General features: G+C 47.9%; 1 protein-coding gene across 1 annotated transcript in view; it reads left to right on the plus strand.

Moving 5' to 3' along the window:
- LOC100086287 overlaps positions 1 to 21,492 on the plus strand; it is a 32,593-nt gene that overhangs the window by 155 nt on the left and 10,946 nt on the right. Inside the window, exons 2-11 of the mRNA XM_039912183.1 lie at positions 589 to 966; positions 6,170 to 6,469; positions 6,964 to 7,017; positions 7,553 to 7,816; positions 8,426 to 8,710; positions 8,819 to 8,924; positions 9,916 to 10,051; positions 11,044 to 11,226; positions 13,737 to 13,812; positions 14,709 to 14,780. Of these exons, the coding sequence (XP_039768117.1) occupies positions 589 to 966; positions 6,170 to 6,469; positions 6,964 to 7,017; positions 7,553 to 7,816; positions 8,426 to 8,710; positions 8,819 to 8,924; positions 9,916 to 10,051; positions 11,044 to 11,226; positions 13,737 to 13,812; positions 14,709 to 14,780 (1,854 nt within the window). The remainder of the gene's footprint in view (positions 1 to 588; positions 967 to 6,169; positions 6,470 to 6,963; positions 7,018 to 7,552; positions 7,817 to 8,425; positions 8,711 to 8,818; positions 8,925 to 9,915; positions 10,052 to 11,043; positions 11,227 to 13,736; positions 13,813 to 14,708; positions 14,781 to 21,492) is intronic.

A 21,492-nucleotide genomic window follows, 5' to 3' on the forward strand; every position in this document is an offset into this window, starting at 1 on the left:
TAAGGGGTTAGAGGGAGGAAGAAGCCAAGAGGGCTGTGATGGGGAGTGGGGGAGACAGAGATCGAGAAAGAGAGGGAGAGACAGAAAGAGAGAGAGGTGAGAGAAGGGGAAAGAGAGAAAGAAAGGGGGGAGAGAGAGAGGGAAAGAGAAAAAGAGAGAGGGAGAGAAGGAGAAAGTAAGGGGGAAATAGAGGGAGAGAGGGACAGAGCAAGAAGGGTTAAGGGGAGGAAGAAGCCAGGAGGGCTGTGACCGGGGGGGGGGGGGGGGGGGGGGGGGAAGAGAGAGAGAGAAAGGGGGGATTGGAGGGAGAGGGAGAGAGAGGGTAAAAGAGAGAGAAAGAGAAAGAAAGAGAGAGCATGAGAGGGAGAGAGAGGAAAGAGAGGGAGAGAGAGAGAAAGAAAGAGAAGGACAGAGAGGGAGAGAGAAAGGGAGGGAGAGAGAAAAGGGGTTAAGGGAAGGAAGAAGCTGGGAGGGCTGTGACGGGGAGAGAAAGAGAGACAGAGAGTGTCTTGAGTCTGAGAAGGCCCTCCGGAAGGGTTGAGGGTAGGGATGGTGAGGACTGTTTGTTTATTTTTGTTTTCTCCACAGGGTCCATTTCCCAGACTCTGGAGTTCGCGCTGCGGGTTCCGGAGTCAGTGACGGTGGAGGAGGGCCTCTGTGTCTCCATCCCCTGCACCTTCACCTACCCCGAGCGCTACAAAAATAACCATACTGCCTATGGTTACTGGTTCCAGAAAAAGGACAAAAGTAAGAAGGAACTCGTGGCCACCAATAAATACGAATTGAACAAGCAGTGGAGAAGGCGGGGCCGATTCCACCTCATCGGGGACCTCCAGAGGGACGAATGCTCCCTGCGCATCAGCGATGCTAACGTTCGGGACAACGGGAGGTTTATGTTCAGGGTGGAAAAAGGCAGTAGTCTGAAATACCTATACAAAGAGCATCAAGTCAATGTAATGGTGACAGGTAAGTGTTGAGATTCCCAGGAGGGAGCAAGGGCTGCCCCCAGCTAATCTATAAGGGATTATTCCTAGAAGCTCTGCTGGGTTCGGGCTGAAGTTTGGGGATTCTTAGTCTGAAACTTCCACCTCCCTAGCCCTGCCCCAAGGGGGCTGACCTGCCTTGTGCTGAGGTTCCCTACAACTTCCCACAGCTAGGAAATTCCTCCCTACCCTGTCTATTGAAATCTCAAGCCTTTCACATTCATGGCCTAGTTGCTAGAGCACGGGCTTGGGAGTCAGAGGGACCTGGGTTCTCATACTGAATCTGCCACTTGTCTGCAGGGTGACCTTGGGCAAATCACTTCACTTCTCTCTGCCTCATTTACCTCATCTGTAAAATGGGGATTACAAGTATGAGCCCCATTTGGGATATGGACTCTGTTCAACCTGATTAGCTTGTACCTATTCCAGCACTTAGTACTTGTTAAGCGCTTACTATGTGTCAAGCATTGTTCTATCATCATTACTGTTATTCCTGTGGGAATGTTTCCCAGCTAGAGCACTCCAAGATTGTTGATTAAATCTCCGCCACCATTCCACGGCTTACAGTTCCACAGAACTGTGGAAGCAGCGTGGCCTAGTGGAAAGATCCTGGGCCTGGGAATCAGAGGACCTGGGTTTTAATCCTGGATATGCCACTTATCTCGTTGTTTATGGATTTTGTTAAGTGCTTATTATGTGCCAGGCACTGAACTAAGCACTGGAGGACATACAAGCTAATCAGGTTGGACACGGTCCATGTCCTACATGGAGCTCGCAGTATTAATCTCCACTTTATAGATGAGTTAACTGAAGCACAGAGAAGTTTAGTGACTGGACCAAGATCACACAGCAGACAAAGGGCAGAGCTGGATTAAAATCCAAATCCTTCCGAAACCCTGGCCCGTGTTCTACCCACTAGGCCACGCTGCTTTTCAATTGACCTTGGCCTGCTGTGTGACTTTGGGGAAATCACTTCACTTGTCTGTGCTTTAATTCTCTCATGTGCAAAATGGGGAGTCAATAACTGTTCTCCCTCCTCCTTAGACTGTGAGCTCCAAGTGGGACCTAATTATCTTGTATCTACCCCAGCAATGAAAAATCAACTACAATGCTTGGCACAGAGTAAGCAGTTAAAAAATACAACAATTATTATTATTATAATTGTTGTTCTTGTTAGTTCTAGCCCCCGGAAGACTTGGGGAGCACCCAGGTTTCCACTCTTACTTTTTTTTTAATGGCACATGTTAAGCACTTACTATGTGCCAGGGATTGTACCAAGCACTGGGGTAGATACAAGCGAATCAGGGTAGACACGGTCCTTATCCCACATGGGGATCACAGCCTTAATGCCCTTTTTCCAGATGAGTTGCTGAGGCCCACAGAAGTGAAGTAACTTGTCACATAGAGGACAAGTGGCAGGGCCGGGATTAGAACCCAAGTCCTCTAACTTCCAGGTCTATGCTCTATCCACTAGGTCACGCTGCTTCTCTCTGTCCCTGCTCTACCCTAGGGTTGATAAAATCGTACTTGAAGGGGCTTTCAGAACCCTAACCCCTCCTTCAGGAGTGGGGTTCCAGTTTGGATACGGGGGTCTAGAATACAAGGCACGCAGGCTTTCCCATGTTGTAAGAAAAGAGAGAAACAGCTAGAGAAGTTGACGTCGTTGCATTTGTACGAGGCCCAAAACACTGAAAAAACAACTTAGGTCACAAATTGAAAATCTCTCCCTGATTCTGTCCCACTCCTTGAACTAGAAATCAGATTCCCTATTCTTTCTAAGATACTTAACTGTCTCTGAGCCTCAGCCTTTCCAAGATGGACACCCTGGTCAGTTCACTTTCCTGGATCCCTGAGCCTCACTTCCGGCTCCCAGGTGTTTTATGGCCTTCCTTGCCCCCCAGCCTTTTTTTTAAGGTATTTGTTAAATGCCTTCTATGTATCAAACATTGTTCTAAGCGCTGTGGTAGGTACAAATTAATTAGGTCAGACACAGTTCCTGTCCCGCTTGGAGCTCACAGCCTAAATATGCGAATCGCCAAGTTCCTCTCTTTCAGGCCATATATTCAATCTGTGACTAAATCCTGTTGGTTTGACTTCCACAACATCACGAAAATCCATTCTTTCCTCTCCATCCAAACTGCTTCCATGTTAATCCAAGCATTTATCCTATTCCACCTTGATGCCTCTTTGCTAACCTTCCTGCCTTCCTCTCTCTCCCCACTCTAGTCCATACTTCACTCTGCTGTCCAGATCATTTTTGTACAGAAAAGTTCAGTCCATGTTTCCCCTCTCCTCAAGAACCTCCAGTTGTTGCCTTTGGCCTGGAAAGGCTTCCCGCTGCATATTTAACAGACTATTACTCTCCCTACTTTCAAAGTCCTATTGAAGGCCCATCTCCTCCAAGATGCCTCCCTGACTAAGCCCTCTTTTCCTTTTCTTCCACTCTCCTCTTCGACACCCTGACTTGCTCTCTTTATTCATCTTGGTGATTCATTGCCCGTTCTCCCTCCCACTTGAGTAGACTTAAGACTACTAGACTGTGAGCTCGTTGTGGGAAGGGAATGTGTCTGTTTATTGTTGTACTCTCCCAAGCATTTAGTACAGTGCTTTGCACACAGTAAGTGCCCAATAAATATAATTGAATGAGCGAATGAATAGTTTTGACTGTGAGCCCCATGTGGGACTTGATTATCTTGTCTACCTCAGTGCTTAATACAGTGTTTGGCAACAAATACTATTATTATTATTATCATTATTATCTATGGAGAATCTGCAAACTTCCACAAGGACCCTTCCTATGGGTGTCAGCCAGTCAGTCAATCATATCCCAACGCTTAGTGCAGTGCCTGGCACATAGTAAGCACTTAACAAATGCCATAATTATTATTATTTATTGAGTGCTTACTGCGTTCAGAGCACTGTACTAAGTGCTTGGGAGAGTGCAATATAGCAATATAATAGACACATTTTCTGCCCCCCTCGAACTTACAGTCTAGAGGGGGAGACGGACATTAGTAGAAATAAATGAATAACAGATATGGACGTAAGTGCTCTGGGATGGGAGGCGGGATGAATAAAGGGAACAAGTCAGGTCAGTGCAGAAGGGAGTGGGAGAAGAGGAAAGGTGGGCTTAGTCAGGGAGCCCTGACATAATGTGAGTTTGGTCTGGGCATCAGCAGAGTGGTGTCTGAAATATTTTAGTGCCCTCACCGGTTGTCCTTCCTAGACTTGCTTGGAGGAGTCGAGACAATCAATGGAGAACCTGAGCCAGACTTGACACAACCAGAATTCCAAATTATGAGGAGAAACCCAAATTCAATCAATTTGCAGCTTGGCCTAGTGGAAAAAGCCTGGGCCTGGGAGTCACAGGATCTGGGCTCTAAACCCAGCTTTTCCATTTGTCTGCTGTGTGACCTTGGGCAAGTCATTTCACTTCTTTGTGCCTCAGTTTCCTCATCGGTAGAATGGGGATCAAATCCTACTCCCTCTTACTTAGACTGAGAGCTCCATGAGGGACAGGGACTGCATCTACTCTTAATATCTTGTATCGACAATGCCACTTAGTAAGCATTTAAGAAATACTATAAAAAAATCACATGAATGTTTCAGACCTTAAATTGCCCCCCTGAAATTCCAGAGGCTTCTCCTCCTCGCTGATGGAGTTGCCCGAGAGCACTGACTTCTCTGGGACTCAGTTACCTCATCTGCAAAATAGAGATTAAAAGTGTGAGCCCCATGAGGGTCATGGACTGTGTCCAACCTGATTAACTTGTATCTACCCCAGCACTTGAAACAATACTTGGCACATAGTAAGCGCTTAACAAGTAGTAATATTATTATTATTATTATTAGCACCGGGAATGGGGGGGAAGAGACAGTTTTACTTTTTGCCAATCGGCTTTCCAAATCCCTGTTTGGACCCCTCAGGTGGTCATGTCTGAAAAGAAATCCATCAATTAGACTTTAAGCAGCGTGGCCTAGAAGTCAGAAAGACCGGGGTTCTAAATCTGGCTCTGTTACTTGCCTGCTGTGTGACCTTGGGCAAATTCCTTCACTTCTCTGGGCCTCAGTTTCCTCATCTGTAAAATGGGATTTAAGACTGAGCCTTACATGGGACTGGGACTGTGTCCAACCTGATTAACTTATATCTTCCCCAGTGCTTAATACAGCGCCTGGCACATAGTAAACATTTAACAAATAGCTCCCTCTGGACTGTAAGCTTGTTTTGGGCAGAGAATGTATCCACCAATTCATTCAATTGTATTTATTGAGCGCTTACTGTGTGCAGAGCACTGTACTAAGCGCTTGGAAAGTACAATTCGGCAACAAATAGAGACAATCCCTACCCAAAATGGGCTCACCAATTCTATTGTATTACACTCTCCCAAGTGCATGGTACAGTGCTCTGCATAAAATAAGTGCTCAATAGATACCACTGATTGATATTGTACTTGCTGAGCACTTACTATGTGCCAAGCACTGTACTAAGTGTTAAGGTAGAGACAAGATAATCTGGTTGGACACGGTCCCTGTAAGTAGGAGGGAGTAGTATTTAATCCCTGTTTGGCAGTTGAGGGAACTGAGGTCCAGCGAAGTGAAGTGACTTACCTAAGGTCATTCAGCAGACAAATGGCGGAGGCAGGATCCAAACCCAGGTCCTCCAACTCCCAGGTCCAGGCTCTACCCATTAGGCCATGCTGCTCCTCGTCTACTGATTCTGAGTCCTGACCCATCAGCTCTGACCCGGCATTGGCTCCGGGTGGTCTGTGCACAGGGATGGGGAAAGAGGGCCAAACCCGGGGGAGGATAGAGCATGGGCCTGGGAGTCAGAAGGACCTGGGTTCTGATCCTGGCTCCTCCACTTGTCTGCTGTGTGGCCTTGGGAAAGTCACTTAACTTCTCTGTGCCACAGTTACCTCATCTGTAAAATGGGGATAAGCGTGTGAGTCCCATGGGGGAGAGGGCCTGTGTCCAGCCTGATTAACTTGTATCTACCCAGTGCTTAGAACTGTGCTTGGCATAAAGTAAGCGCTTAATAAGTACCATTATTATTATGAAGAAGAAGAAGGAGAAGAAGAAGAATGGAATGGGGAAATGGAGCATGAGGGGCATCCAAGGGAAATGAAAGGGCTAGGCAGGAGGCTTCCTTTGGCAGCCCCAGGCTACACTTCTCTCTCCTCTGCCAGCCCTGACACAAGAGCCAAAGATTCACCTTCCAGCGATTCTGGAGTCTGGGCAATGGGTCACCCTGAACTGTACAGCTTCCTGGGCCTGCGAGCAGGCCACACCCCCCACCTTCTTCTGGACGGCACCGGTCTTCTCCCCTTCAAGAAACCCACCCTGGCGCTCAAGCCCGGGACCCCCCTTCTTCTCTGTTCTCCCTCTCACTCTGGGGCCTCAGTACCATGGAACCAACCTCACCTGTCACGTGACCTTCCCCGGGGCCAATGTGACCACGCGGAGTACCGTCCGGCTCAACGTGTCCTGTGAGATTGGGGACTACTGGGGCGGGGAGGGCTGGGGAGCAGGACCCTTGGGTGGCGAGGGATTAGGCAGGATGGAGAGATGGAACGCTTGGGGTCCTTGGGGAGAATTAGAGATTGGTATTAGGGGCTGCTGGGGGCAGGGGGACATTAGGAGGGCGGATACCTGGGTCCTGAATGGGAAAGCATGGGGCTTCGAAATAAGATGTCTTCCTTCAGAGGTTGGAGGGTCACCAATGTGTGGGTTGTGAGGGTTGTGAGGGTCCAACTGGCAACGCCCACCCTGGAGGGTCCCCTTTGTCTCTTTGAGCAGAGGGGAGGCAGAGGGTCCCCCTACAATCAATCAGTGGTATTTATTGAGTGCTTACTATGTGCAGAGCACTTATTAAGCTCTTGGGAGAGTACAATACAACGGAATTAGCAGACATATTCCCTGCAGACACGAGCTTACAGTGTAGAGGGGGAGACAGACATTGCCGGCTTTGTTTCTGTTCCAGACGCCCCAGAGAATATGACCTTCACGGTTCATCGGATGAACAGATCAGATATCGGTAAGCCTGAGGAGGGAGGGGGAGGGTGCAGGAAGAGAAGCAGCATGGCCTAGTGGGTAGAGCACGGGCCTGAGGGTCAGAAGGACCGGCTCCACAACTTGTCCGTTGCGTGACCTTAGGCAAGTCACTTCACTTCTCTGCGCTTCCGTTACCTCGTTTGTAAAAGGGGGATTAAGACTGTGAACCCCATGTGGGACAGGGATCATGTAGTTTAAGATCTACTTCAGCACTTAGATCAGTTCCTGACACACAGTAAGGAAGTCAGTTTTTTTCTCTGTGCTTCAGTTACTTCATCTGTAAAAGGGAGATTAAGGCTGTGAGCCCCATGTGGGACAGGGACTGTGTAGTTTAAGATCTATCCCAGTTCAGTGCCTGGACCCAGTAAGCGCTTAACAAATACCGTTAAAAAAAAAGGAGAGATGGAGCCTCTGCTCCTACTATGGGGCTTCAAGGTCTGGAAGGCAGGGCTTCCTCCAGCCACGAGCCCCGGATTCTGGGCCTGCTTGCTCCTCCTCTTTCTCTTTCCCCTCTTTAGCCCTCAGTTCCTCAGGAAATGCCTCATCTCTGACGGTCTTGGAAGGCGAGCACCTTCGTCTGGCCTGTGCCGCTGAGAGCAACCCTCCGGCCACACTCAGCTGGAGCCACGAGGGCCTCGGTCTCGGCCTCTCTCCGTCCCCAGACCCTGGGGTTTTGAACCTGGACCTGCCCCGAGTCGCGGTGCGAGACGAGGGAAAATACACCTGCCAGGCTCAGCATCCACTGGGATCTCGGTGGATTTCCCTGCATCTCTCTGTGCACTGTGAGTAGTGTGAGGGAAGACCTAGGGAAGAAGCCCTGGTTTTGGGGAAAAGCAGCATGGCCTAGTGGACAGAGCCCGGGCTTGGGAGACAGAAGGACCTGGCTTCTAATCCTGGCTCTGCCACTTGTCTGTTGTGTGGCCTTGGGTGAGTCACTTAACTTCTCTGTTCTTCAGTTCCCTCATCTGTAAAATGGGAATTAAGACTGTGAGCGCCACGTATCATTCGTATTGACAGAGCACCTTACTACTAAAAATGATGGTATTTGTTAAGTGCTTACTCTGCGTCAAGCCCTGTCCCACACAGTCTCAAGAACTGTCCCGCACAGGGCTCACAGTCTTAATCCCCATTTTACAGATGAAGGAACCAAGGCCCCGAGAAGTGAAGTGACTTGCACAAGGTCACAAAGACAAGTGGCGGACCCAAGACTAGAACCCAGGTCCTTCTGATTCTCAGGCCCAGGCTCAATCCACTAGGTCATGGTGCTGATTATCTTGTATCTTCCCCATTGCTTAGAACAATGCCTGGCACATAGTAAGCACGTAACAAATACCACAAAAAAAGAAAAAGAAGTGGTGCCCACTAACTGCTCCTGTCTCCTCTCTGGACAGTCCCTCCGCGGCTGGTCAATTCCTCCTGCTCCCGGGACGTGGAGGGTCTGCACTGCAGCTGCGCCATCCTGGCCAACCCACCCCCCGCCCTGCGCTGGTGGGTGGGTGGGCAGCCCGTGTCGGGGAACAGCAGCGGCAGGGACCATCTGGTGACTTCCAGCGGGTCTGGCCTCTGGGCCAACAGCACCCTGAGACTGAGGGGGGTGCTGGAGCCCGGCCTCCGCCTGCTCTGTGAGGGCACCAACCCCCACGGGACACACGGCCTCACCATCCTGCTGGCTTCAGGTGAGGCCCGGGGACCAGAGACGGGAGGGTTGAGGAGGGTGGGATGTGGGGCATGTGAGCCTGGCTTTGGGGGATGGGGTGGGCACAGAATCTCCTCTTCTCCTTCAGATACGAAGCCTCTAATCACCAATGCCTTCACCAACGGGGTGACCCTGGCTGCCATCGGAGGAGCAGGTGTCATGACCCTGCTCTCCCTCTGCCTAATTCTCCTCATGTGAGTCTCAGCCTCAAGGTAGTGCTGGAGCAGGGGAGACTGCAAGCTCGCTGTGAGCGGGGAATGTGTCTGTTTATTGTTGATTCGTACTCTCCTAATATGATTTACTGACTGGTCGCTCCTCATTTCCTGCCTCTCAGTTGTGACCCTTCCCATTTGCTCCTTCTCTTCCCGCCATTTCCATCTTTCCTTCAGGCCTCCATCACCAACCATTCATTCATTCATTCAATCATAATTATTGAGCGCTTACTGCATGCAGAGCACTGTACTAAGTGCTTGGGAGATGACAATATAACAAGAAACAGACACATTCCCTGCCTACAATGAACTAACAGTCTAGGGGGGGGAGAGATATTAATAGAAATAAATAAGATATAGATAAGGACATAAGTGCCGTGGGGCGGGGAGAGAGAATGAATAAAGGGAGCAAGTCGAGGAGACGCAGAAGAGAGTGGGAGAAGAGGAAAAGTGGGCCTTAGTCAGGGAAGGCCTCTTGGAGAAGATGTGTCTTCAATAAGGCTTTGAAAGGGTGAGATTTGTTGTCTGTCAGATTTGAGGAGGGAGGGCGTTCCAGGCCAGAGACAGGACGTGGGTTAGATGTCGGCAGATAGACGAGATCGAGGTATAGTGAGAAGATTGGCATGGCCTAGTGGAAAGAGCACGGACCTGAGAGTCAGAAGACCTGAGTTCTGATCCTGACTTTCTCAGTTGCCCTCCTCAGTTGCTTTGGGCAAGTCACTTCACTTCTCTGAGCCTCAATTTCCTCAACTGTAAAATGGAGATTCAATGACTCTTCCCCATCCTATTTAAACACAATCCCCTACAGTGGGACAGGGATTGCGTCTGACCTGATTAACTTACATCTGCCCCAGCACCTAGAACAGTACTTTACAAATATGATAATAATAATAATGATGATAATGATAACATCTCTTCCAGGGGAGAGGCAGGGTCCAAGTGTGAAACAGAATGTGGTATCATTTGTCCTCAGAATGAAGATTCTACGGAAGAAAAAAGAAGCTACAGGGTCAGGGGTCACAGAGTCCCAAGGCATTGCCAAGGTTGACTATACTGACCTGCAAGAAGTTACAGGGTCAGACGTCACAGAGTCCCAAGGCATCACCAAGGTTTGTTCTTGTCTGTCTATCTCCCCCGATTAGACTGTAAGCCCGTCAAACGGCAGGGACTGTCTCTATCTGTTGCTGACTTGTTCATCCCAAGCGCTTAGTACAGTGCTCTGCACATAGTAAGCGCTCAATAAATACTATTGAATGAATGAATGAATGAATGACTATACTGACCTGCCCTCTATGGAAGTGCCATCCGTGAGTGAACCCAGGTGTTGGGTCCCCGAACCCAGCCTTGCCCCTGCCAATTCCCCTTCATCCTTCAGGTTCAGACATCCTGTCTTCTAGCTCTGCGCTCCTGACCCCCCCCAGTGTTCTCCCCGCTCCCCAAGCCTCAAATCCCACTCTGAACTCACCCCCCTCCACTCTGCCCTCTGCCCTCTGCCCCCCAGGCCCAGAATGTAAGCATTCTGCTCTGACCCCCTGCTGGCATGGCCTAATGGATAGAGCCAGGACCTGGTCGTCAGAGGCCTTAGGCTGTAATCCCGGCTCTGCCACTTACTGCTGTGTGACCTTGGGCAACTCACTTCTGTTCTCTGGACCTCAGATCCCTCATCTGCAAAATGGGGATTCAATCTCTGCTCTCCCTCCGATTTAGATGATGAGCCCCATGTGACATCCGACGATCTTGTATCTACCCCAAAGCTTAGTCCGGTGCTTGGCGTATAGTAAGTGAGCAGCACAGCATAGTGGATAGAGCACATGCGTGGGAGCCAAAGGTTGTGCGTTCTAATCCCAACTCCACCACTTGCCTGCTCTGTGACTTTGGGCAAGTCACTTCACTTCTCTCTGCCTAAGTTACCTCATCTGGAAAATGGGGATTGAGACTGTGAGGCCCATGTGGGACAAAGACTGTGTCCAACCCGATTTGTTTGTATCCACCCCATCGCTCATTACAGTGCCTGGCACACAATAAGTGCTTAAGAAATACCACAATTATTATTATTAAATGCCCCAATTATTATTATCATGTCCTGTCTCCCCGACACCAGGATCAACCCTGGGAAGCAGAGCCGGGCAGCCCACTGGACCTCCCTCCTCCAGCGGACCTCTCCAGTGATGAAGCCAGGATCGAAGAGCTCCATTACGCCTCCCTCACCTTCTTAGGGCTGAAGCCCCGAGAGACCCAGGCCTCCAGGGAGCCGAGCACTGAATACTCCGAGATCAAATTCAGATAAGTGGTTCTGGAGACCCCATTCCGGCCTCTCGACCCAGTGGTCTCATGGACTAGAGCTTGGGTCAGGGGTGAAGGGGGACTTTCATTAGAGAAAATAAAGAATGAAAATGAGGTGGCATTTTTGTATTGTGGATACAATAATCGGGGCATTTAATAATAATAATTGTGGTATTTGTTAAGCACTTATTGTGTGCCAGGCACTGTAATGAGCGATGGAGTGAATACAAAATGAAAATGAGGTGGCATTTTTTTATTCCTACCTGGTGGCAGGGATGGTGGGTACGATCCCAGAACCCAGGGATCCTCTGGCCTCTGCTCTGATCTCACACCTGGGCACGATTGCCTAAAAGTTCATCCCTCATTCCTCAGTCCGTCTTTCCCTACTCAAGAACCTCCAGTGGTTGCCCATCCACCTCCTCGTCAAACAGAGACTTCTTACCATGGCTTGAAAGCACTCACTCACCTTCCCCCTCCTACCTCACCTTGCTGCCCTCCTACTACAACCCAGTCTGCACACTCCGCCCCTCTAATGCCAACCTACTCACTGTACCTCCATCACAACTATCTTGCCGTGACCTCTCGGCCACATCCTGTCTCCGACCTGGATCGTCCTCCCTCTTCTTATCCCACAGACAATGACTCTCCCCACCTTCAAAACCTTATTGAAGGCACTTCTCCTCCAAGAGGTCTTTCCTGACTCAACCCTCATTTCCTCTTTTCTCTCTCCCTTCTGCATTACCATGATTTGCTCCCTTTATTCACCACCTTCCTCAGCCCCACTGCATTTAAGTAAATATCTGTAATTTATTTGTTTATGTTAATGTCTGTCTCCCTCTCTAGATTGTAAACTCCAGGGCAGGGACTATATCTACCTACTTTGTTATATTATACTCTCCCAAGCTCTTAGTAAAGTGCCCTGCACATAGTAAGCATGTCTCTCCCCACTCCAGTCCATACTTCACTCTCCTGCCTGGATCGTTTTTCTACAAAGGCGTTCAGAACATGACACCCCACTCCTCAGAAAACTCCGGTTATTGCCCATCCACCTCCGCACCAAAGAAAAACTCCTCACCATTGGCTTTAAAGCACTTTACCACTTCGCCATCTCCAACCTCACCTCGCTACTTTCCTTCTACAACCCAGTCTGCACACTTCACCCACCTAGTGCTAACCTCACTGTGCCTCCATCTCACCCATCTCACCATGACGCCTAGCCCACATCCTGCCTCTGACCTGGAACGCCCTCCCTCCTCAAATCCGACAGATGATCACTTTGCCACCTCAAAGCCTTACTGAAGGCACATCTCCTCCAAGAGGCCTTTACTGACTAAGCCCTCCATTCCTCTTCTCCCACTCCCTTCTTCATCTTCTTGACTTGCTCCTCTTATTCATTCCCCCTCCCCAACCGCAGCACTTATGCCCATATCTGTATTTCATTTATTTGTAATGATGTCTGTTTTACCTCCTATAGACTGTAGGCTTATTGTGGGCAAGGAAAGTGCAGAGCACACAGTAAGCGCTCAGTAAATACGATTGAAAGAATAATAAATAGAATTGATTGACATTGATAGATTTGACAAGTGTCCCCTTGCATCTATGAGCTGGGAGCACCAACTCATTCAAAAGCCAGAGTCCCGGGCTGGGTTTTCTGATCTCCCTAAATCCTCATTTCCCACTTCCTTCTGCGGTGGCCCTGACTTGCTCCCATTATTGACCGCGCCCCCCCCAAACCCAGCCCCACAGTATTTATGTTCAAATCCACAATTTATTTAAATTAATGTCTGTCTCCCTGTCCAGACTGAAGCTTACTATGAGCAGGGAATGTGTCTGTTGTTATATTGTTGTGGTGTACTCTCTCAAGCGCTTACTACAATGCTCTGCACGTAGTAAGTGCTCAATTAATATGATTGATTGATTGATCCTGGCTGCAGAGGACTCCACTAGGCACCTGGAGGAGTGACCATCATCTCTGCCCTACCAGAGATCACAGTCAAATGGAGGGACAGGGAGAACTGATAAAACCACAGATCTAAATCCACAGATTGACACACCAGTCAGAAATACAGCTGGTGAATTGGCTCCCTGGAGAGAGGCACAGGATACTGGAGCGATTAAGGGTCCCTGAACTGGGGCTGAAATGGGTCTGGGGGGGCAGAAGGACCTGGGTTCTAACACCAGCTCAGCCCTTTCTCTGCTGTGTCCTTTTTTAAAAAAAATGGTAATTGTTAAATGCTTACTATGTGCCAGGTACTCTATTAAGCACTGGGGTAGATACAAGCTAATCAAGTTGGGTAAGTGACTTGTCCAAGGTCCTGGGAATGGACCTGGAAGTCAGAAGGACCTGGATTCTAATTTGGATCCACCACTTGTCTGCTGTGTGATCTTGAACAAGTCACTTCACTTCTCTGGGCCTCAGTAACTCATCTGAAAAATGGGTATTAAGACCATGAGCCCTATGTGGGATAGGGACTGAGTCCAACCACACATCATTATTATTATTATGATTAGTTTCCAGGTTTTCCCATGGCTCTGGCCAGCCCATTCCTTCCTCTGGACCTCCTGCTGCCCTTCAAGCCCAAAGCAAGTGAGAATTACATTCTCTAGATCTCTTTAACTGACATTACCTTTATTTTCAGAACATGCTCCCTAATAATGATGATTGATGGTATTTGTTAAGCACTTACTATGCTCTTCTAAGCTCAGGGGTAGATACAAGCTCATCAAATTGGACACACTCCCAGTCACACAAAATAATAATGGTTGTATTTGCTACGTGCCAGGCACTGTACTAAGCGCTGGGGTGGTTAAAAGCAAATCGGGTTGGACACAGTCCCTGTCCCACACGGGACTCACAGTCTTAGAAGCGGAGTGGCTCAGTGGAAAGAGCCTGGGCTTGGGAGTCAGAGGTCGTGGGTTCTAATCCCACCCTGCCACTCGTCAGCTGGGTGACTTAGGACAGGTCACTTAACTTCTCTGTGCCTCAGTTACTTCATCTGGAAAATGGGGATTAAAACTGTGAGCCCCACGTGGGACAACTTGATTACCTTGTATCCATCCCAGCGCTTAGAACAGTGCTTGGCACATAGTAAGCGCTTAACAAATCCCAACGTTAAAATCCCAACGTTAATCTCCATTTTAAAGATGAGGTATCTGAGGCCCAGAGAAGTGAAGTGATTTGCCCAAGGTCACCCAGCAGACAAATGGTACAGCCGGCATTAGAACCCAGGGTCCTCTGACTCCCAGGCCCGTGCTCTACCCACTAGGCCACACTGCTTCCCTAGATTAGGCGAGCAGGTGCTTAATTAATTGTTTAATTGTTTCCCCTCTGCCCCCTGGGGTGGTGGTTTTCGCAGTGGCCAGCAGGGGACAGCACAGCCCTTCCCCATCGTTCCAGGGCAAACCAATTCCTTAACAAGATTTTCTCATGGTTTCCAAATTCCACATCTGATGGGCGGAAATCGCGTCTTCTTCTTCTTCTAGAAGTGCCTGAAGTTCAGATTTCCACTTCAGTTCTACCCTGCTGTCTCTTAGCCCAGCCCTTTCCTCCAGCAGGTCAGTCAATCGTATTTATTCATTGTAATAATAATAATGTTGGTATTTGTTAAGCGCTTACTACGTGCAGAGCACTGTTCTAAGCGCTGGGGGAGATACAGGGTCATCAGGTTGTTCCACGTGAGGCTCACAGTCTTAATTTATTGAGCGCTTACTGCGTGCAGAGCCCTTGGGAGAGTATAATATAACAATAAACAGACATTGCCTCCCTCAATGAGCTTACATTCTAGAGGGGAAGACAGACAGTGATATCAATAAATCAAAAACAGATTTGGACATAAGTGAGGTGGGGCTGGAGGACGATGGGAGGGGTTGTAGAAGTGAGGAGGCCCCTCTCTTTCCCAGCTGAAGGGGACCCCGGAGGAGACGGTCAAGGGGAAGTGGTGGGAAGGTGGAATTCAAAGAGGTCTCAGGTTAGTCGGGAGGGTCTCCGCCCCACATCCCGCTTCCACTTCTGTTCCCTGGCCTGGAACTCCCTTCCCTTTCACATCTGACAGACCAGCATTCTCCCTGGTGGGAAGCCTGGCATGGACAAGTGCATAGAGCACAGGTATGGGAGGCAGAAGGTCATGGGTTCTAATCCCGAGTCTGCCACTTGTCTGCCGTGTGACTTTGGGCAAGTCATTTCTCTGGGCCTCAGTTATCTCATCTGTAAAATGAGGATTGAGACTGTGGGCCCCCCGTCGGACAGGGACTGTGTCTAACCTGATTTACTTATATCCACTTCAGCGCTTAGTACCTAGTAAGCCCTTAAGAAATACCACAATTATTATTATTATTACTATTAGCCCAAAAGGGAAGGGTTCCATGCAGCTCAGAGCCCACAAGGGAGGGATATCTCTGGCTTAAAAACGGTCACAGACCCATTCTCTGACCACAACGAGATCCAAGGGCCGGGGGCGGACGACTTTATTTTAATGATATTTGTTAAGCGCTTCTATGCCAGGCACTGTTCTAATCGCTGGGGTAAACACAAGCCGATCAGGTTGGACACAATCCATGTCCCTCGTGGGGCTCTCGGTCTTAATCCCCATTTTACAGATGAGGGAACTGAGGCCCAGAGAAGTGAAGCGAATTGCCCAAGGTCACCCAGCAGAGAAGTGGCAGAGCCAGGATTAGAACCCACGTCCTTCTGACTCCCAGGCCCATGCTCTATCCACTAGGTCATACCGCTTCTCGAGTTAAATTTCAGTCCGGCCACAGCGCCAGAGGGGAGTCCAACTAAATTAATGGGAATCTAGGGGATGGTGGGATTTATGAACTCCTAACGTTTCTCAGACTGTTAGCTCATTATGGGCAGGGAACTTGTCTGCTAATTCTGTTGTAGTGTACTCCCCCAAGCACTTAGTACAGTGCTCGGCATATAGTAAGCACTCATAACTACCACTGATCGATTGATTCTCAGACGCATAATCCGGAAGGCCTCACTAGGGAAGGTACAGCATGACTGACACTGCATAAACAAAGTTTGTCACCACCTGCAGCCACAAGAATTTGTTTTATGGTCTTTATTAAGTGCTTACTAAGTGGCAGGCACTGTTCTAAGCACTGGGGTAGATACGAACTAATCAGGCGGGATGGTGTCCATGTCCCCACCTGGGGCTAGCAGTCTTAATCCCCATTTTCCATCTGAGGGAACTGAGGCCCAGGGGAAAAAAAAAGATGGTATTCGTTTAGCATTTACTATGTGCCAAGCACTGTTCTAAGCACTGGGGTAGATACAAAGGTAGTCGGGTTGTCCCATGTGGGGTTCACAGTCTTAATCCCCATTTTCCAGCTGAGGGAACTGAGGCCTAGAGAAGTGAAGTGACTTGTCCAAGGTCACATAGTAGGCAAGTGGCGGAGCGGGGATTAGAACCCAGGCCCTTCTGACTCCCAGGCCCATGCTCTACGCACTAGGACACGCTATTTCCCTCTATCCCAGTTTACTGTTTATACTGAGAACCTAAGGTTCTCACAATTCTACTTTCCTTCAGGAAACTTTTTCAGCTAGGGGACCCCAAGACTACTGATGTAAAAATCACCACCCCCCAAATATTGTAACTATGCTAAAGTTTAACTAATATAATAATAATTAATAAGAGCAGTAGTATCATTAATAATAATGATAACAATAATAATGGCATTGTTAAGTGCCTACTATGTGCTAAACACTGTTCTAAGCAAGGTCATCAGGTTGGCCCACATGGGGCTCACAGTCTTCATCCCCATTTTACAGATGAGGGAACTGAGGCCCAGAGAAGTCAAGTCACTTTCCCAAAGTCACACCGCTGATCAGTGGCGGAGCCGGAATTAGAACCCATGACCTCTAACTCCCAAGCTCGGGCTCTTTCCACTAGGCCACGCCATTACTATTATCGTCTTTATTTGGGGTTTCCCTATTAGGCCACGGGACCGAAACAAAGTGGGAGGGGTTTTCTGAATCATAAACCCTTTCGAAATTGTCTAATTCCCAGTTTCCAGAATACAAGGCATATGGGCTTTCCCTCTTTAAGAGAAGAAAAAAAAAATTTAACTAAAACTAAAGAAAGGGTGCTCAGTTAAGTAAAGTCACAAACAATTAGAATCAAACACACTTAACAAGGTGGCATCAGTGCAAGGTGAAAAGAGGACAAAAATCAAATCCAGTTGCAAAATAACACTCTCTCCCCATCATGTCCCAATTTCTGAGCTAGAATCCAGGTTTCCAAACCTTTCTGAGTTACTTTCTCTGCCCACAGGTTTCAGGCCTTTCCGATCAATCAATCGATCGATGGTTTTCATTGAGCACTTATTATGTGCGGAGCACTGTGCCAAGGAATTGGGAAAGGACAGTATGACAGAGTGGGAGGGCATATTACCTCCCCTCACTGAGTTTTCCACGTGGGACAGGGGCTGGTTCTGTCCTGGTGATCTGATATCTATCCTAGAGCTTAGTACAGTACTTGGCCTATAGTAAATGCTTACCAAGTAATAGAAATATTATTATTATTAGACAGAATATTAGCTACCAGAATCCTAACCAGACTGTGACAACCCCCAAGGGAGACTGCACCATCAAAGGAGACATAAAGTACGAACACGGAAAATCTGAATGTGCCCAGTTTCCCTCCACCCACACGGTAACGGTGCTTGGAGGGGTTTTCTATCTGGCCGCTGACCCTCGCCTACATCCTGCCCCGGCCTGAAACATCCTCCCTCCTCGTATCCGACTGATGAATACCGTCCCCCGCTTCAAAGCCTTATTAAGGCACACCTCCTCTAAAAGGCCTTCCCTAAGCCCTCCTTTCCTTTTCTCCCACTCTCACCTGCGTCACCTTAACTCGTTCCCGTTATTCCTTCCCCCATCCCAGCCCCACAGCACTTGGGTCCACATCTGTAATTTACGGTTGACATTAATGTCCATCTTCCCCTCTAGACCGTTAGCCCACTGGGGTCAGGCAGTGTGTCTGTTTATTGTTGTTTTGCCCTCTCTCAAGCGCTCAGTACAGTGCTGTGCACACAGTAAGCGCCCAATAAACACGACTGACCGACTGAGTGACCGGCTTGTGCTGGGGGACCGGGAGGGGACCCGAAGGCTCTGGCACCATGTTGGGGGCCGGGGTCAGGGAGTCAGGGGTCTCTGTGGAGAAACACAAGCCGTCTGGGGACTTGGAGGAACCCAGGCAGGCTGGTGTACGATGGCGTCACGTGATTGGGGCAGGACACCCGCAGAGACACAGGAGCGGTGGTGGTGATGGCGGGTTTCCTGTCTCAGGGGGCCAAACGTCTGAACCCGGTCCTGCCCACAACCTCCCGGGGACCCTCCCCCAAGGAGAGCAGGGAGAGTCCCTTATCTCAGGGGAGGTACGGGTTCATGATTTCACCCCCTTCCCTCCCCAAATGTGGGTGAGCACCCCCATTCTCACTCTGGGCCATGGCCACCACACTCTTCAGGTAAAGTGTGTGTTGTGGCGGGGGGGAGCAGAAGTCTATCAACTCTTGTAATAGTCTCCCAAGCATTTAGTACTGAGCTCTGCACACAAAGTAAGAGCTCAATCAATTCCCGTAATTGATTATGACAGGGGGACTACTTCCTGCTTGTTTTTTTTGGTAAAAATGCTACAGCGCTCTGCATACACAGTAAGAGCCATAAATCCAGTAACTGATTGACTATTGAGAGGGGGACTACTTCCTGCTTCCTTTTTCTTTTAAATAATGGCATCTGTTAAGTGCTTACTACGTGTATTAAATGCTGTGGTAGATTTGTTTTGTTTGTTTTTTATGGGATTTGTTAAGCTCAACTGTGTGCCAGGCATTGTTCTAAGTGTTGGGGTAGGTACAAGCTGATCAGGTTGGAGACATTCCGTGTCCCAAAGGGACTCACAGTCTTAATCTCCATTTTACAGATGATACAACTGAGTTCAAATATTTTCAAATATTTATTCATTTAAATAATAATAATAATAATTGTTAAGCATTTACTCTATGCCAAAGATTGTACTTAAGCACTGGGGTAGGTTCTAGATCGGGTTGGACACAGATCCTCTCCCACCTGGGGTTCACTATATAAGTAGGAGGGAGTAGGATTTAATCCCAGTTGTACAGAAGAGAAAAGTGAGGCACAGAGAAGTGAAGTGACTTGTCCAAGGTCACACGGCAGACAAGAGGTGGAGCCGGGCCTAGAACTCAGAGAAGAAGCATGGCCTGGTGGAAAGAGCACAGGCCAGAAAGTCAGAAGACCTGGGCTCTAATCTTGGCTCTGTCACTTGCTTGCTGTGTAAACTTGGGCAAATCATTCTACTTCTCTGTGCCTCAGTTCCTTCAACTGCAAAATGCGGATTAAATACCCGTTCTCCCTCCTACTTAAACTATGAGCCCCGTGTGGGACAGGGACAATGTCCAACCCGATTAACTTGTATCTACCCCAGTGCTTAGAACAGTGTTTGATACATACAAGTGCTTAAAAAATACCATAAAAAAACTCCTCCGACTCCAAGGCCCATGCTCTTTCCACTAGGTCAGACTGCTTCTTCTTCATACTGCTATATTTTTACTAATACATGTTATATCTCTGTTTTCCCTCCTGATCCTACTATTTGAATCAATGGTAGTTATCGAGCACTTACTTTGTACAGATCACTGTACTAAGTCCTTGGGAGAGTTCAACGGAGTTGGCAGAAACGATTAGTACAGTGCCCTGCAAATGGAAAGCGCTCAGTAAATAGAATGAATGAAATGGTACCTGCCCACAATGAGCTTACAGTCTAGAGTGGGAGACAGACTTAATAGAAATACATAATTTATAATATATGAAATACTATTAAAATATGTATCGAGTTTATTTACAAATAACCTACCTCTCCTCCATTAGATTCTCAACTCCATGAAGGCAGGAAACACGTCTTTTGCTTCTGGTGTTCTCTCCCGAACACTTAGTACTGTTCTCTACACATTGTGGGTGCTCAATCGATATTATTGATTGACAGAGTAGACTGAGAAGACTGGATAGGCAGGAAGGGAACAGATCTTTCAGGAAGTGCTGTGGAAACCAACAGAGGAGCAGAAAAACTGAGTATATTCCAAGTAAGTTAGAAAACCCTAAAATAAACAAGATATTTGTTGTTGACTAAATATGCAATCGGCAAAGAAATACACGATTCAAGGAGCAAATTGAAAGCAGTAAAGTTTTAGCTAGACCCAGGTTATCCAAAACAGACAACAGATTAAAGATCAATCAATATTTATTGAGTGCTTACTGTGTGCAGAACACTGTACTTAGCTCTTGGGAGGGTACAATACTTTTTGATGGTTTGGATCATTCATCGGAATCAGTATTCAATGGCAGGTTCTCATAATTTCATCAGCGTGGTCTGAACCATAAGAAGGGAACTGAATTGTTTATTACTGCAGAGGCAAGTACTGTGACCATTTCAGACTTCAAATATCTTAACGCTTGCAGTTCATTTTTTAAAGTGTTTACAAGTCACAGGAAGGAAGTGAAACTAGAGATACTAAGGGGACCTAGAAGCATGGGAAAGTTACCCACCAGCTCTGAAATTTAGCTTAGAAAAGAGGGCATTCCTGTAACGCAGGCTCAAAAGATGGAACCGTAAACCTTAAGGGAAAAGTAAAACTGGAAATTACAGGGAAAACCAAGAAAGCAGACACACCAATGGAATGGGAATAATCGTAAAAGTACAGAATAGGGTAGCTTACTTTCACTCATTGATTCATTCAGTCATATTTATTGAGTGCTTACAGTGTGCAAAGCACTGAATTAAGTGCTTGGGAGAGTACAATATAACAACAAACAGACACATTTCTGCCCACAACAAGCTCACAGTCGAGAGAGGGAGACAGATATTAATATAAATAAACTACTGATATATATAGATATATACACATGTGCTGTGGGGATGAGAGGGAGGATGAATTAAGGAGCAAGCAAGAGCGGCACAGAAGGGAGTAGGAGAAAAGGAGAGGAGGGCTTACTTAGAATAAGGAGTCTAAGGAGAATGTTTTCCCATTCTTAGAAAAAAAGCAGTGTATCCTAGTAGATAGAGCATAGGCCGGCGAGTCAGAAAACCTGGGGTCTAATCTCAGCTCCTCCACTTGTCTGCTGTGTGACCTTGGGCAAGTCTTTTACTTTCTTTGTGGCTCAGTTACTTCATCTGCAAAATGGGTATGGACTGTGTCCAACATGATTATCTCATGTATCTACCCCAGTCCTTAGAACAGTACTTGGCATAAA

This window comes from Ornithorhynchus anatinus, chromosome 5 (genome assembly GCF_004115215.2).
Source record: "Ornithorhynchus anatinus isolate Pmale09 chromosome 5, mOrnAna1.pri.v4, whole genome shotgun sequence".
Lineage (NCBI taxonomy): Eukaryota > Metazoa > Chordata > Mammalia > Monotremata > Ornithorhynchidae > Ornithorhynchus > Ornithorhynchus anatinus.